This window comes from Asparagus officinalis, chromosome 4 (genome assembly GCF_001876935.1).
Source record: "Asparagus officinalis chromosome 4, Aspof.V1, whole genome shotgun sequence".
Lineage (NCBI taxonomy): Eukaryota > Viridiplantae > Streptophyta > Magnoliopsida > Asparagales > Asparagaceae > Asparagus > Asparagus officinalis.
The window spans coordinates 42,538,037-42,556,560 of record NC_033797.1 but is presented as its reverse complement, the minus strand read 5'-3'; the positions used below and the strand labels follow the sequence as shown (position 1 = coordinate 42,556,560).

General features: G+C 36.8%; 2 protein-coding genes across 2 annotated transcripts in view; one reads left to right on the top strand and one right to left on the bottom strand.

Annotated features, from left to right (window-relative positions):
• Positions 1-802, top strand: part of LOC109837306 (GTP-binding protein ERG) — a 16,186-nt gene extending 15,384 nt beyond the window's left edge. Inside the window, 1 exon segment of the mRNA XM_020405494.1 lies at positions 551-802. The gene's annotated coding sequence lies outside the window, so the exon portion shown is untranslated.
• On the bottom strand, positions 4,023-18,311 carry LOC109837304 (agamous-like MADS-box protein AGL9 homolog). Its single transcript, XM_020405491.1, has 8 exons — positions 17,984-18,311; positions 13,694-13,772; positions 6,685-6,752; positions 5,025-5,124; positions 4,782-4,823; positions 4,660-4,701; positions 4,464-4,576; positions 4,023-4,306 (listed from the first exon to the last, which is right to left on the bottom strand). The coding sequence occupies exons 1-8, from the start codon at positions 18,166-18,168 to the stop codon at positions 4,174-4,176; spliced, it is 762 nt and encodes a 253-aa protein (XP_020261080.1). The 5' UTR covers positions 18,169-18,311; the 3' UTR covers positions 4,023-4,173.

Sequence of the window (18,524 nt, the reverse complement as noted above, 5' to 3'; positions counted from 1 at the left end):
GGACTCAATTGACTGCAAACTGAGGGCTTAATGGTTAAAATATTAGGCTAAGGTTTTTATAGAGTGTCATGTAAACATTAGGGGCTAATCTGACTATGAGTACCAAACTTAATATTCATATAAACTTTAATCCTGAATCTACCATCATTAGAAAATTCTAATCTGACACATATTCTACTTATATTAATAGCCAAACTCTGATCCAAATCCAAATATCAACACTTATTACATAGTTTTGTTCTTCTTCCTACTTGCTGTATATAGCCAAGCTCGTTTTGATTGTAATGCTTATGATGATGCCAATAAGATTAATGGGAGAGGATCCTAAAGCTATAAATTTCAAGCAATGAGATCCGATGTACCGTTGGAAAAGAATCTTTAACAAAATCATACCGAAGGTTGAGTCAAGTGTCTTCTGATTCAGTTTTAGAGAGGCCACAGATAACCAAACAAGCATTGGATTTTTGCAATTATTATGATATCAAGCTCACTTTATTTCGTGCTCCTATGATGTCTCATGACTTTTTTGTGCATCATTGATCTTCTGTAGGTTGACGGGTTGACTGAAGAGCTGTGAAAATTTTCGCACGTAAATGGTGGTTATCGGTGTATTTGCCCTGTATGAGTCATCAAATGTGTCCTACCTGAAGGTTTTACGTCTTAAATGGGGCTCTATCTGAAGGATTTTTTCCTGGGATATATGGCCGGCCACAAAGCCGTGGCTGACAATTTGGGGGCCCGGTTCTAAATTTCAATCGGGGCCTCTTAATCAATCTTCAGAAGAAATTAATAATTGTTTTTATACGTAGTACTAACCATGGAAAGAAAATTTTATATCTAGAATTAAAATAAACACTAAGACATAACAATGGTTCTATGCAAGATAGGCGCGGGTCTGAGAGGAGGCGAAGGAGCTGAGGCGGAGGGGAGGAGGACAGGGAGGCGATGGACGGTGAAGGCGGAGGGGAGGAGGATAGGGAGGTGATGGACGGTGAAGGCGGAAGTTGGCGGAGGAAAGGGAGGAGGAGGCTTGGATCATGAATGGAATGAGAAGGAATAACCAAAATTAGCACCATTAACCATGTACATTAACAAAGTGATCACATATAAACCACTCATCGAAAATGATTAGTTGGATTTGTATAGAAATTAACAACTTTTACACACAAAAATGAGGAGTTTTATACTCTTTATTCAAATTTCAAAAGTAACTGGATCTTTGTGTAAAATAACACAGCTCCCAATTATTCCTCTGCGTGTTCATCTTCTTCCTCTCCTCACATTGCAACCCATCAAAGAACCTATTATTTGTTCTTGATTTGGCATTGAAAAATCAATCAAGAATAAAATTAAGAATTACTACACGGTTTTGAAGTTTCATGTTTTTTTTAAAGGTTGGAGACAGAGAGGACTAAAGCTAGGAATTTTGGGGGTACCAAATTGTCGAATTAATCAGTTCAAAACCATTGGGGTACCAATTTACAATGCAGAACTTCAGAGTATCAAAGCTAGAAGTTAAAAAGAAGGGGCTACATCATTGGAGTATTATAGTTGAAATAAGCCTTGTTATATATTCTATTTCCATTTAAATCATGAAAGTAAATAAACCAAACATAGCATAAACAATCTTTTTTTCTACCGGGCAGTAAATGAATGAGCTGATAATTACAGTTCAAAATGCAAAATTACAGTTCAAGAAAGCGCCACAAGAAATGGAAACAGAATTCACCTGAGTCTGCAACACAGCCTCGATCTCCATTAGCATTGCGGCCGAGATCAACACCAGCTCATTCTTCCCCTTCCTCCCCCCAGCCTTCCCCCTCTTCCTCCTCCTTCCAAACGAAGACGGTGACCTCTTCCTCTCCTTCTCCTTCTCCTTCTCCCTCTCACTCTCAGCAAGCTCGTTGTCAATGCTCCACATGTTGTCCTTCTTCTTCAACCGCGGCCTGATCGATTCCCCTCTTGAGAGGTTGCAGCAGGAGATTCTAGGGCTCAGGGATGAGATTGAATGAAAAAAATTAGGGATTTCGGGGTGGAATTGAAACCCTAGGAATGGGCGGGGGAGGGAGAGATAAAGCAAGTGAGCCTGTCCTACGGCGATGATGGTCTCAAGACGCTTCAGGATGGAGGAGGTGAGAAAGGCGCCGCCTTTGACGGAGCGGCGGTTGGCGATTAGGGGCCCCCCCAAGTGGGGGGCCCTGTTCTACGGAACCGGAAGTTCCGCCTCAGCGGCGCCCCTGGCCGGCCATTTCCAAGATGAAGCTTTCAATTGAATGGCGGTGTGATACATGAGCTTGTTTTTGATGATTATCACACTCAGCTTTATTTTGAATGGTTGCATGTAATTATGAAAATTTGTTGTTGATGACGGTCACTTAGCATATAATACAAACAATATTTAAACCTCGCAAGTTCTTTTTGTTGAGTAAATTTACATATTACAGGATGCAAAAAATGTTTATCATTAGTTATAACAGTGTAACCTATAATAATCTCTTGGAGAAACGCTTCATACTTTAAAGCAGATCCCTAGACCATGAATCTTTTTTTTTAATTTTTTTATAACCTAGTCTGTGATCACACCCAAGAACATGGCAAAGCCAAGAACATGACATACATATTGAAATCTTCTAAACATCTAGATCACTAATGGATCATAACCTAAACCCTAAACCCTGACCCCAAACCCTAATCCTAAACGATAACCCCTAACCTAACCCTTACCCTAACCCTAAACCCATCCTAACCCTAACCCCTAACCCTAATCCTGACCCTAATCTCCCCAACCGACCCTGACCCAGGCCCTAACCCTAACCAAACCCATCTAAACCCTAACTGTAACCCTGACCTTAAACCCCAACCCCAAACCCAAACATAAATCCTAACCCTAACCCTGACCCTAAACCCCAACCCTGACCCTTAGCCTAACCCTAACCCTAACCCAAGATTTTTGAAATTAGGAGAGCAAGTTTTTCTAGCGTCTCTAATTTTCAAGATTCGTCCCTTTTTATAAAAGGAAAATAGCCAACACTGTAAAAGAAAATCTCACAGAGATTTGCCCTTTATCTTAGTTTCTGGTCTCTTCTTCTCTTTCAAGTTTCGGGAATAAACTTATTTGATTATTTTTTTAAAACACTTTAGACTAGTTGGATATTTTTAGGTATTTAAATCAAATAAATGAAAGTTGAAATTTATTATTTATTTTAAAATATTTAAACCAAATAAATAAAGAAAAAAAAACTTACTGTTCATTTTAAACCAACCGTCGAACTAAAAGTTTCTTTTTAACACAACAGTCGAGCTGAGCTATGAGCAATTTGGAAAGGATTGATTGTGGCTTGGGACAAGGACTATCGAAGGGTTTGGTTATTAGAAACAAATTGTCAAGCGGCGGTGAGTTTATTGACTTCATTTGAACCTCTTGATCAGAATTTTAATATTCTTTAGAAAATTCAAAGCTTGTTGATGAGTGAGTGAGATTAATGCAAGGTTTATCAGATTTGGAGGGAGGGCAATCGATGTGCGAACAATTTCGTGAGGTGCGGGTTTAGTTCATCATTGTTTTATATTTTCTACCCCCCAACCAAAAAAAAAAAAAAAAAACAAAAAAAAACAAAATGAGTTGAGGTAGATGCTTGAAGACGATGATAGGGGAATTGCTCTTCCCATATCAGTGTCTCTAACTTAGTTATTGTTGCCTTGTTACAAAATAATAATAATAATAATAATAATAATAAATAAAATGAAATAAAATAAAAAATCACAGTTATAAATACAAATAAGCCTTTTCTATACACACAGTTTCAATTCCGTGGCCAAACAATCATATAATGATGACGTTTGCATCCACATTGTTTGATTCCTTGTGCTGTATGCGTGACCAAAATAAATACATTAGTCTTAAATGTTATATCGTTTTTCTCTTTGTGACCAGAATAAACATCTTTACCATGATTGATTGAACTCAATCTGACGATACCCGGTTTAGTTAAAAAAAAAAAAGATAAAACATCACCAAAAGCAAATATAATCCCCGCAGGCATTACAAGGATTTCAAAACCTATAGAACACCTATAGGAGCAAGGTACAAAAGGAGTTGTTTTCTTCAGTGCACAAAGTTAATTATAGGCACTTTACATTCAGCAAAATCACAAAATCATTCATGCATAATGACTAAAGCATGTATCTCACTTCCCCTATTTCATTTTCTGGTGAAGGAGAGCAAAAGTCAAGCCTGTCTCTTGCAAGCCACCTGGGTGGCAGGTAAGTGCTCGCGCTTGGGCCAGCGATTTGATCAGACTCAAACCTGGATGGTGCATAGGTTTGATATCAAAAATATCAGAAAGAAATATTAAAGAGAATATTCTAACCAACAAAAAGTATAAGATCAAGAGCAAATGATTTTCTTCAGAAGGAACTGGCAAGAAGACTTAAAGTTGGATTTGGAGGAGTATATGATTTACCCAATTTCTAGGGTGGGTTGCAGTTGAAGGGCTTGGAAGAATTCATGCCCTTGTGATTGCACATTTGCTCCGGTTGCCCAAACTTGATGAGTCGCGTGTTTACCTTCTTCCCTCTGTACAATCCGTTCATCAATCTAACAGAGAAAGGACTGAGAAGAAGGGAAAAAGAAAACCGAAAGAATAAATATATGCATACCTTACACCAAAGGTCCTTGTTAGCCTCACTTAACATTTTTTCCTACGAAAGATGAGCAACATATGCTTGATAATTGAATTAAATATATCAAATGATGTGATTTTATTTGCTTGTGATTGTACCTTCCTTTGGAGGTCAGAGAGCTGATCAATCGTAATCTGGGTCTGCAAGTAATAAGTATAGCTTTTAGTCGATGCAAGAATGAAAACACTAAAGTTCATGATATTCTGTTTTGGCTGCAATGAAGGAATTAGAGTTTAGAGGAACGGTGAGTGAGGCATTTCTGTTGGCTGTGTATAATAAAACTGTCACTTAGATGAATGATATTTCTTGATACTAAACAAGCGAAAATAAGGGCTTCATACTCGTGTAGATCTAATATGCTTCAATGTGGTATCGAGCTGTTTTTCAAGCTGATCAAGATCCTTGCAGCTCAGTGACCCCAGATCCTCACCAAGTATATTCCTGGATATGAGCATATAAACATTGGACATTATTAGTTAAAAGTTGATTGCAGACACGCACCCTATACTTAGGGGTAAATCAACTGTCATCTTTGAACTATTTTACTATTCGACTCTGACTGATTAATAGTTGACTTTTTATCCTTAGAAAGTCTATCTGTAAAACTGTCACTTAGATGAATGATTGATATTGATACTAAACAAGCGAAAATAAGGGCTTCATACTCGTGTTAATCTAATATGCCTTCAATGTGGTATCGAGCTGGTTTTTCAAGCTGATCAAGATCCTTGCAGCCCTCAGGACCAGATCCTCACAAGTATATTCCTGGATATGAAGCATATAAACATTGGACATATATTAGTTAAAAAGTTGTTATTGCAGACACGCCACCTATACTTAGGGCGTAAATCAACTGTCATCTTTGAACTATTTTACTATTCGACTCTGAATGATTAATAGTTGACTTTTTATCCTTAGAAAGTCTATCTGTAAATAATATACATTTTCTTTCTTAACCCCTCCCCCCACCCACCCACCACCTTCTTCTCTCCGTTACTCTATCAGAATGATAAAGTTTCATAGCAAAGTGACAAAGATTTGCTTGTCATAGTTGCAACTTTCTATTACTCATCCAATGTACTGCACTTAAGTTATACTCCAACCTCGTTATAATGGCCACATCATCAATCTTGATTGCCAATATAGAAAATTGATGGTAGGTTTTTTTCAACAGAGAGAGAGAGAGAGAGAGAGAGAGAGAGAGAGAGAGAGAGAGAGAGAGAGAGAGAAATGTGCCAGAGAGAGAGAGAGAGAGAGAGAGAGAGAGAGAGAGAGAGAGAGAGAGAGAGAATTACACATATAATAACTGATTTTCCCTCACGCTGACGAAAATTTCAAACATGCAACCAAAACTTGGACATTATCGAGAAATTTGTATTCACCTATGCAGTTAGCTAAGAGGCTTATACTCATAATAGAATTAAATAGGAATGATAGCTCATTTTCACTCAGTCCACATCAATACAAGTCACATAAATAATCTTCAGCAGTTTTAGGGTGTTTCTTCTTGGTTGAATGAGCATGCAACAAGAGGTAGAGGTCCTTATCCATCATGGTGTTCATATCTCAATAATGTTTTAGCGTGGACAAGAAATTGATGAAGAGCTAGATGTCAAAGACCAACCAATCCTTCAACGAGGCATTCCAGGTTACAAACAGTAGAGGACTCAACCATGACGACTGTTACCAGTTTGACTTGAGAAAGGTCAATAACTAAACTCAAAGAGCACAGATGGGGGAGAAGAAGGGAGTGAGGAAGATGTACATATATTTTTGTAAAGACAGATCTCCTGAGGTTAAAAAGCAGAAAATAACTCGATCACTCATATGCACTGTATTTGTTAGTAAAATAGTTCAGAAGTAATGAGCGGTTAGTCCTCAAATAACAGGGGCTGGGGTGTATCTCCAATTCTAGTTAAGGACATAAATATCGATGCAATACTTCTATTTCACGAATTGATTCTTAAGTGACTATAGACAATAATCATATGGGTTATTCACCTTTGCCAGCGTTGCAGGTCTTCAACGCGCCCTTTGAGTTGCAAGTACTGTTGATGACTCTGCATTAACTGAAAAAGAAAAGATTAAGATTTTCTTAAGATTTAGGTTTACAAATATTGCAGATTGATAAGAAATCTAGTAGCATAGCATGTAACTCTTTTTGATGGCTAATATACAGCTGCGCACAAGAAAAAGGTCCACAATAATTTTTCGATCAAATTAATTTTAAGGAACATAAAGAGTGATGAGTTTCACGGTTGGAGTTCAAGTAAAACTTCAGCTACTATTTCATTCTGATGACATTTGGCTTGCATATTTGTATGAGAAAATCATTATCATACTAAATTTGCTTTTGGACCTCCATTAGTTGCTGTCAACCGCATTTTTTAGATCAATGAAAATTTCTCCCGAGAAGGCAATATACTCTCTTGGAGGGAAGTGATTGGTTTATTTGTGGTAGATGTAAGAATCTGGTCTGCATCCTCTATGAGGCCTGTCAGCCTACCAGTTTGCCTCTCGAAGGTTTACAGGTAGTCAACCGAAGCACCAACTAATGGATCAGCTGACTGATCACCCAACTTGTTGCAGCGGATGGGCTTCACAGACACAGAAGATGTCTATACAAGAGTGGACAAATAGAAAACAGTACACAAGGATTTAACGTGGTTCGGTCAGTATGACCTACGTCCACGGGCGAGAACAACAGAGAAATTTACTAACCACCAAAAGAGAAGAATACAAAAAAGGAGACCACTCTCTAACCAGAGACTCTCACAAAGAAATGGACAATATCTTTCTATCTCACTCTCTTCTCTCTCTAATTTTCTTTTCTCCGACTGATGCATTAAACACTCTCCCCTCATCCCCCTTATATAGCCATAAGAAAATAATAAAATATACAAAAGTGGTTGGTGAGGCATTGATCTGGCATTGCAAAGTTTGAAAAAACTCCACAAGAGTTAGGCAAATGAAGACATTTTAAAAGGCATGTGACAATCTCCACATTGACTTTGAAAATAAAGATCTTCTCTTTACTCTTCTGGCGAGACAGCAAGAGTAAAGAGAAGATCTTCATTTTCAAAGTCAAGGTGGAGATTTGTCACGTGCCTTTTAAAATATCTTCATTTGCCTAACTCTTATGGAGTTTTTTTTCAAATGAAGACATTTAAAAGGCACATGACAAATCTCCACCTTGACTTCAAAAATGAGGGGAAGAGAGTGAGGTAGACAGATATTGTCCCTTTCTTTATGAGAGTCTCTGGTTAGAGAGTGGTCTCCTCTTTTGTATTCTTCTCTTTTGGTGGTTAGTAAATTTCTCTGCTGTTCTCGCTCATGGACGTAGGTCATACTGACCGAACCACGTTAAATCATTGTGTGCTGTTTTCTATTTGTCCACTCTTGTATAGACATCTTCTGTGTCTGTGAAGCCCCTTCGCTGCAACAAACACTCTCCCCTCATCCCCTTTATATAGCCATAAGAAAATAATAAAATACACAAAAGGGGTTGGTGAGGCATTGATCTGGCGTTGCAAAGTTTGAAAAAACTCCACAAGAGTTAGGCAAATGAAGACATTTTAAAAGGCACGTGACACAACTGATTTGAGGTATTTCAAAATCCTAGCTTTGCTAGGGAGTTGGGAGTTTCTCTTGTACACAATACTCTATAAAAGCGAGTTGTTTTCTTACATCCAGGCATGAGGAATATAAGAAAGCTCAGGGAGAATCAAATAGAGAAAGTTTTCCTATCTTCCATGAGAGAGAGTTTGAAGATCACCGATATCGCCTGTGCAGCTTATAGTCTCTTTTCCGAATAATAAAAGATTTAATCGTTGATGCCTGGTAGGACTTACTATGAACCATGTAAAAATCCTTGCGTTGGGGCTATCTATGATTTTCTATGATTGATTTAGTTTTCTTGCTTGATCATGATTTTGCATTGTGCTCAACTGGCTTTCTACAACAAACTAGTATCAAAGCTATAGTTGATTATACTATCGAAAGCAGGATGACTTCACCAAATATTAAGATTGAAAAGTCACCAGGAAGAACAGTTTTGGGATTTGGAGCATGAGGATGAGCTTAAGCAATAAGTAATATGGACTATAATGATCGCCAAAAAGATAAAAAAGATGGTGCAATCTAAGTACGAGATCATGAGATGAAAGTGTATGCCACAATTCAGTTGGTGCGTATATGATAAGATGCTTTGCGAGGTAGCAACGGAAGAAAACTATAACTCTATGAGAGAAATAAGAGAAACATTACGTGGAAACTCCTATACTAACAAATCATATACGAAACAATGCCCATTCACGCTTTGGAAGAAACATGGAGATTCATTGAAAGATCATCTTGACGAATTAGATACAATCTGGTTGGATTTGGAACACTGATGTGAAGACCGATGATCGGTTTAACGCCCTTAAATTATTGTGCTCTCTACTATCATCCTATAAAAAGTTCAGTGAGTTCTTTTATTACTAAAAAGGAAATATTATCTTTAAAGATGTCAGATCTGCACTCACCCTCAAGAATTGAGGTAGAAGATATTAGAAAATAATAAAGGGATCCCGATAAGGGATTGATTGCTAGGACTTCTGTTATAACCAAGGGTGATCTAAGAAAAGATACATTTGATCCAATCAGTAAGGTAGATCAACATCACACCAGAGATGAGAAGATCATATGCTACTACTGCAGAGAGTTAGGTAAAATGAAGTTTTCATGAGAAAAAAGGAAGAAAGAATGATTAGGTAATAACTGAGGTAAGTCCTTATTTGCTGGTGTTGCAAAATGCGAATCATCTGACGCAAGAGATTGAGTTTTCTTAGTTATCAATTCAGGTCATGTGACTGACATGTGGGAGCTAGATTTGAGATGTTCGTATCACACGTGACTAAACAAGGATTAACTCACGTAATATGAGTAGTACAATGATAAAAATGTCTTAGTTGAGAATGATTACAACTATGCAAGGCACTCTGTTAGAGATATGATTAGGAAAGACTTCAAATTATTCTAGTCTTAGGATATTTGGGTGCCCCGCATATTATCATATCTGCTATGGGAATAACTAGAAGCAAGAATGAAGAAGGGATGCTGCTTCTTGAGTATGAAGATTGGGTCAAAGGGTATAGAATATGATTTTTTGAGTCAAAGTTGATACATAGATGTGACACTTGATGAGAGTTTTATTCTTTGCCTGAGAAAGGAATTGACTAGTACTTTAAAAAAAGATTGATACCAGTAAAGCAGTAAAATTTCCTTTGGCTCCAATTAGAAATCAGAAGGATGGATCGATCTAGTAGAAGATCCAACGAAATTAGGAGAATTATATTTAGGAAAGTTCAGGAATATATGGACCATTATGATGCATATTAGGAGTAAGCAATAGAGCAATAGTAACAAGAACTAAATAGTATTACTTTTTGTCGAGCCAAAAGATAAATCTAACTTTCTTAGAAAGTAGCTATTAAGGTATGGTAGCTTATCTACTCTCAGTCATCAAAGAGGTAGAAAACTTTAATCCCACTAATTACCAAGAAGCTATTGCATATTCAAAATAAAAAAGATGGGTTGTTGCTATAAGATGAGAGATGGAACATCTTCAATATATTCCTGAACTTTCCTGAGACATGTATGTTTTTCAATCCACCACAAGGAATGAAGATTGTTGGTTACAAGTGGATCTTAAAGATAAAAAAAATCAAACAACCCCAACACAATAGGTAAAAAATACAATGCTCGTTAAGTTGTAAACAAATATAGTCAGAAAGAGGGAGTAGATTATAATGAGATATTCTCTCTAATTATTAGCTATATAACTACACGGGTGATATATACTCGCTTTGGTAGCACAACAAGATTTAGAACTTGAGCAATTGGATATGATGATAGCTCTCGCTTACGGGGAATTAGAGAAAGAGATATTTATGACCTAGTCAGAGGGTCTTGCAGTTCTAGAAAAAGAATAATATTTGTGCGAGTTGGTAAAATCCATATATTGATTGAAGCAATCTACTAGATAGTGATACAATTAACAATTCATGATAAAGTGTTATTGCAATAGGAGTCCGTTTGATAGTTTTATTTACCATAGGAGGCTTGAGGTCAATTAACAACTCATTTGTTCATTTGCTCCTATATATAGATGATATGCTCACTGCACATGATATTGGGAATGAGATACACATGGATCACGTTTAGGGAAAGCTTTTTTTTATCATGAAAGAGCTACATTCAGAAGGTACTGAAGATGTTCAGTATTTCTAGAGTAAGTACTGCTTACAATTTATTTTTTGTCTTTCTTTCGAATTATAACCACATTTAGAGGCTGAGACTAAGTATATGATGAGGGTCCTATATGCAAGTACCGTAAGTTTTTTGTTATACACTATAATGTGATGGAGATTAGAGTGGGGGCTCTGATTCGAAAGTAGAGGGCTCCCAAATGTGTTGCCTTCGATGGCAATGCAGATCTGATAAAAAACATGAGATTCTTGCTATTATGAATTTTGGTGGATGCTAGAATTTAAAGAGGATCTGAAAGGGGGAGGGTAGAATTTTTAAGTATTAATAACTTTCCAGAACTGTGTTGTAAGGCCTCAATGGTGAGGGACCATAACTCATTAAGGGTAAATCAGTGGAGATTCCGCGACGGTGATACTCGAGCGGCGATCATCATCAGCGTTCGTAGTTAGATTTGAAGAATTGTGGCATCATCAAGGTAGATGATGTCAGATCTCGAGTAGGTGGCTAATAGATAGTAGCAAAATTATCGTTCTCACGGGTGAACAGTACGTGTGTTGTTGTTCATCCATGAACACTAACTTCTTTTTTGTTTGTGGGATCTAAGGTTGAGATTGGATGTCTAGGATGAAAATAGAGAAAGTCTAGATAAATAGCTAGGCTTCACACACATGGGCTTCGCGCCCCCAAAAAAGGCAAAGCCCATACCAAATAACATCTCACATGCTTAGAAGAGAATTCTCAAACTCAAAGTTTTATTCATCAATGTCTATTTTCTTATGAAGGATTACATCTCTTATTTATGAAAAAAAAGAAAGCAACTAAACACTCGAAGAAGCAAATAAAAATCTTAATCAAATTAAAACCTAACAAAATTAGGAGATACAATCAAATGCAATCCTAACTAAACTAGAAAGAGATCAAATTAAAATCCTAAGTAAAATAAAAGATTACATGGAATCAAATTAAATCTTACTAAAATAAAAATTATTCTTATAGATTTTAAAATCTTTTGATGGATAGTGAACGATTATCCTGCATCATAATGTGTACTCATTCTAACATTGCACATGCTATTATGTGGTGAGCCATTAATGGCATGATCCAAAAATATTTATTGATAAGTAACTAACTGAATATTTTGATATCTCTGAGGAACAAGGATTTTGATGTGCATTTGAATGTGACTGAATACACAGATTCGATATCTAATTTATGCAAAAGTTAATGCATAGTTGGAGGTTGATATTTGTCGTTGTGGTTGTGGTTGTCTGTATTTTTTGTGGTTGATTTGTTTTGCTTTCTTGATCTTCATTTTTGCGGCGCACTGACCAAGTTTTTCACAACTGAGAGTTGTATATGAAGTGATTGTTTTGATGTGCTGGTTTTAGGACTGAGCTCTTATGTTCTTTTTGATATCTAGCCTTGAATTTAATTTTCTGTTGGTGAACTTGGAACAAAGATGTATATTATGGTCCCGTGATTCTCAAAATTGTCGGCATGCATTTGCAAGAAGGTTGGGATTTTTAAATAATTTGGCTCATCATATAAGAAAATATTACTTCAAATAGAAAAGGTAGTCCCATATATAAAAAAGGGAAAGAATAAACTATAGTATATGTAGATTAATGCAATTTAGGTGTTCATAATAAGTAACTAAAATGAAGGAGATTCGGTGCAACGCATAAGAGCAGTTGGACCTCACCACTGCAGTACTTTAACAAATCAATTTGCTAAATAAATGAAAGATTTTTTACATGAAAACCACCTTAAGTTTTGTGCGAGTTGACACTTGCCATCTTTATTTATTGGTCAAAACCACTTGCATATGCTTACATATTTGCAATGTCACATATTTTCACTATTCAGCTAAAAAATTTACTGAAATACACATTTTTACCCCTATTAACCTTCTTCTTTCTCCACCTCCTTCTTTCCTTCCCTCTCACATTCTCCCCTCTGTCCCTCCCTTTTCCTTCTCCACCTCCTCCATCATCTAATCCACCTCCACAATTTCTCCAAACCCTAACTTCTTCCCTTCTCTCCTCCCCCTCCACTAACGACTCACCTCCTCTCTTCCCTCTTCTCCCCCCTCCCAATCCTCCTCCACCTCTAGGATTTTTTCAAACCCTAACCTCTTCCCTTCTCTCGTCCCCCTCTGCCAACGACCCCCTCCTCCCTACCCTCTCCTCTCCCCCTCTTTGTCCTCCTCTTCTCCCTCGCTAACAGTCCCCTTCCCCGCCTTCCTTCCCTCTCCTCTCCCCCTTCCCGTCTTTCTCCACATCTTCCACCATCTCCTCCACCTCTAGGTTTCTCCTTTCCCTAACTTCTTTCTTCTATTACTCCCCCTACCACAACGGCCCTCTCCCCCTCTCTCCCCCTCTACCCTCGGGGGAGGGGGAGGGGGAGGGGGAGGAGGGGAGGGAAGGGAGGAGATAGAGAGAGAGGAATATGGATGAGAATAAAATGGATATTTTAGAAATTATTTGAGCTAAATAGTGAAAAAGGTGACATTGTAAAGATGTAAGCAAATGTTGGTGGTTTAGATATAAAAATTACTAACTGCAGTGAGCATTAGTTTAGATAAAAGTTAAGGTGCTTTCCATGTAAAAATCCCATGAAGTGACAAGTTATACCTAATATCCCATATGCATATAAACACACATCACCTTTGCCTCAAGAAAATTAACTTCTGAAGCATGAAAAAAAGTTCTGCTAGTGTATATGAAAGTCTATTTCATCTAAGGAGAAGTAAAATTACCTGAGTTTCCTTAATTTGTACAGTATTATCCGGTGCCGCGTTGCTGTTTTTCTCATACTTTTCAATCGTTTTTAACATGCTAAGAACGGGAAAATTAGAATCTTCATAGATTATGAAAATATAAGGCAAGTCGTTAAGTACATGGTTAATTCATATGCAAAATCAGAATATTTAGATAACTATATAGCAACAACAAGTTTCATATTCCTTTTTCAAGCCAGATAGACATAGATAATACGCGTAGTGAGTAAATTATTATGAAGGTTCTATCCTCCCTTGAATCTTAATAAATGTTTTATGACTCTAAAATATTGCCTGTAAAGATTTTCAGAAAGTGAGGAAAAGCCTACTGGAGTTTATAAAGCTTTCATAAGGGCGGTTATTATGAACAGAGATTGTGATTTGATAACATGATCAGTAAGTTCATTGGGTCAGATGATGTATTTGCCAATTCAAGTTGTATTGGTGTTAAAGCAGAACGAAGCTACTTACAGAATATTATCCTTTCCGTTTACCTTCTAGTAATAGTTAAAATCTGAATAATTTTCCAACACAATGTGGACTTTGTGAAAGAAGTGGCCAGAGGATTTTTTTTCCCCCTCATAAAGTTGTGAAAGGATTAATTACTATTCCACTACAGAAAACAACAATTGCATCAAAATATTAATTTTATTTTCTACAGTTTAGTGGATAGATTGAATGTACACCGCAAGAGGCTAACTCTTTACATAATATTTAAAGCTTGCACAATAGGGTTTTCACAAAATGCATTGAATCCACTATGAAATAAAGAAGCAGATAAACAAGTAAGCACCCATTATAAGCTCAAAGGTTTATGTGATTTTACCTCAGACAAGGGGCTAAAATGAATAGAAAAAAGATGAAATGAGCAAATAATATATGGATACAGCAATAATCATAACTTGTTTTCGTTAAAATTTTGTTTCGCTTGAATTATAAACTTGAGCTCTGCCAGGTAACATGAAATTAACAATTTTCATTTCTAATTTGAAAGATGAAAAAGGAAAGATACAATATTATCTTCCAACTTCTCCTCGGTTTCCTCCTACTTTCTCCACTAAAGCAAGGAATTGAAAATACACAAAAACCAAATATAAAAACCTGCACTTTTCTTTCACTTTTATGTATGTCTATTCACTTCTATTTTGCATCTTATTCAAAGTTAAAATCACTATATATTGATTCATTTTGCCCCCAACATATCAAAACCCACTAATAATTATCTAAAAAGCTATTAGTTCACTCAGGGGCGGATCCAGGATTTTAGTTCTGGGGGGGCCGCGTACAAAAGATAGATGAAAAATTTTCTTAATGTACTTTTATTCACAAGAGATATACGACAACCCAAATAAAACGAGTAGAATAGCCAACATCAATATCTCCAAAATATTTCAAAAGAGGAAGACAAATATTATATAGAAAATAGTCAAATAAGAATCATCTATTTTTTTATAACTAAAATTTCTCTAACTAAAAGGAATTCGACGTTCCTTAAAATTTTCTAAGTCTTCAATGATAGCATCAATGCTCAGACTTTTAGCAATTTCTCTTTCAATAAACACCATTAATGCGTCGGAGAGGAAAGCATCCTCCATTTTGCTTCGAAGTCTAGTCTTGACGATATTCATAGCTGAGAATGATCGTTCTGCAGTAGCAGTAGAAACTGGAAGAGTAAGCACAAGTACGATCACTCTAAAAATGAGGTCGTATGTAGCAGATTTATTAGTCTTTACCAACCATTGACACAACTCAGAAATGGTTGAAAGAGTTTTAAAGTCTGACCCTTTGACTACATTATGTTCATAATGTTTCAGTTGCATCTTCAAACTCTCTTTTTCTTCACTTGTAAAATCTTGTGCATAAAACTTGCCAACCAATTTGCATATATCTTGTATTCTCAAAGCCTTAGATGCATTTTGAGGATTTAAGGCAGAACTAAGCATGAGCAATTCTGTCGTATCTTCACTAAAACGCACATTAATTTCTTGCATTTGTGAATCGATCGCGGCATAAAAAAGTCTACTCGATAATGATGCCCAATGGTGATGTCTTGATGACCACGAGCTCGACGTCGTCTATCAACATACCGAGCACTAAAATCAGGAATATTAATGTTACGAGCCACACAAAAAGACTTCACTTTTTCAAGCAAATTATCCCACTTGTCATCCCTTAACTCTTGTAGTAATCTTTTGTAGATGACACAAGCTCCATTGCATTCGAAATGCTTTGAGACTTCCTTTGTAAAGTCTGGCAAAGAAAATCTGTGATCCCCATAATCTCACTCATTAGATGTAAGATAAATACAAAATCAAACGAAGTCATTTCATCATAAACAGATATTGCATCGGCTCGTTGGGAAGGAAGCCCATCCTCCATAACTTTGAGCAACGCCGTACATGCTGCACCGAACATCCTGATCAAACTTAATAATGATCTGAAATGAGAACTCCAACGCGTATCAGCAGCTTGTTGTAAAGTGCCGATCTGATTAAGTCCAGGCCCTATCTCAAGTTCATTAATAGAAATCAAATGGGCAATGTCATCCACGTGAGCTTTCTTCAATTCATCATTACGCTTGCAAGAAGCACCAACCATATTAACTATAGAAATTAATTTATCAAAAAACATATGAATGGGAGTTAGATTTTTTGCTGCCGCAACAAGAGCCAACTGTAGCCGATGAGCAAAGCAATGAACATAGTAAGCAGTCTTACAATCTTTCATAATCAAAGCTTGCAATCCATTGAATTCACCCCTCATATTACTAGCCCCATCGTAACCTTGACCTCTAATATTTTGAACATCCAAATTGTAATAAGCCAAAGTAGAATATATGGCGTTCTTTAAAGTCAAAGCTGCAGTATCGAAAACATGAACAAGCCCAAAAAACGTTCTTGAATGAATCCATTAGTGTCCACAAACCGCAACACAATAGACATTTGCTCTTTTTTGACTCATCACGGGCTTCATCAACAATAATACAATACTTGGCAACTCCAATTTCTTCATGAATTGTATTTTTCAATCTCACTGAAAACACATGAAGTATTTGTTTTTGAATATCATAACTTGTATATTTGGCAATTTTGGGAGCTTTCGCAATTGCCTTTGAAAGTTCATCATTCTCCATGGCCAGCACATCCAAAAATTCAAGAAAATTATCACGATTGGACGAACTAGATTTCTCATCGTGGCCTCTAAACGGAATCCCTTGGAGTGCAAGCAATCGCACCACAAGTATGTGAGCTCTTAATCGAAGACGATTTGTTACAACTTGTTCAGCATTGAAGTTGTCAAATCGCCTTGATATATGCTGCGGTTGGTTCATCAAATCCTCACATGCCTTTTCAGCATTACGATGGAGTGAAGATACATTATCTTTTCCTATTTCAATGAAACCCCCTTTATTAATCCCTTAAGAATAACCCCCTTTATTAATTCTCTACTTCCCAAAATACACACACACACCCGTTCAATAATACCTAAAGGATATATCACTCATCAAACAATGGAATCCTCTCTTATCTTAAAAAAAAATCTTTTTTAATAAAAAAATTCCAATGGGATGGAATCTCTACTTCCCAAAATACACACACACACCCGTTCAATAATACCTAAAGGATATATCACTCATCAAACAATGGAATCCTCTCTTATCTTAAAAAAAAATCTTTTTTAATAAAAAAATTCCAATGGGATGGAATCTCTACTTCCCAAAATACACACACACACCCGTTCAATAATACCTAAAGGATATATCACTCATCAAACAATGGAATCCTCTCTTATCTTAAAAAAAAATCTTTTTTAATAAAAAAATTCCAATGGGATGGAATCTCTACTTCCCAAAATACACACACACACCCGTTCAATAATACCTAAAGGATATATCACTCATCAAACAATGGAATCCTCTCTTATCTTAAAAAAAAATCTTTTTTAATAAAAAAATTCCAATGGGATGGAATCTCTACTTCCCAAAATACACACACACACCCGTTCAATAATACCTAAAGGATATATCACTCATCAAACAATGGAATCCTCTCTTATCTTAAAAAAAAAACGATTTTCTAATAAAAAAATTTCCAAATGGGATGGAACCTCTACTTCCCAAAAAAAAAAAAAAAAAACTTTTTAATTTCTCCAAAATGTTTAGCTTATAGAAGGAACCCATAACTTCTGACACGCCATTTAGTTAGTGATCGATAACCCGTATATAATCCCTAGTTATCGAATATTAAGCCAAAACTGAGAGAAAAATACCTCGAGCTGCTGCAAAACTCTGAAAGCCTTCCTCGATTCGAGAACACGATAACCGCCACCTCAGCATCGCAGAGCACCGAGAGCTCATAGGCTTTCTTGAACAATCCCTTCCTCCTCTTGGCAAGAGTCACTTGCCTGTTGATCTTGTTCTCGATCTTCTTCATCTCAACTTTGCCTCTCACCATTTTCCCCTCACAAATTTAATAGAAAGAAAACCCTAATTGATCCCCCCACTCCCCCTCAAAAAATTTATAAAAAGAAGCAAACTAGGGTTTGCTATTTATAGTAAAAAGGGCTGTGACGGACTTTGACAGTGGGAGCTTTGTCGCTTTGTTATCATTGCTGGCTTGCGTGAGGTGGAGAAACCTTAAAAAGGGTTGGGGGGGCTTTACTGACAGAACGGACACGTGTCGGTTGAGGTGGAGAAACCTTAAAAAGGGTTGGGGGGGCTTTACTGACAGAACGGACACGTGTCGGTTGAGGAGAGGGGAGGTGGCGTGCGTGGGTCTGACGCCCATGTGACTGAACCTGCGATCGCCTC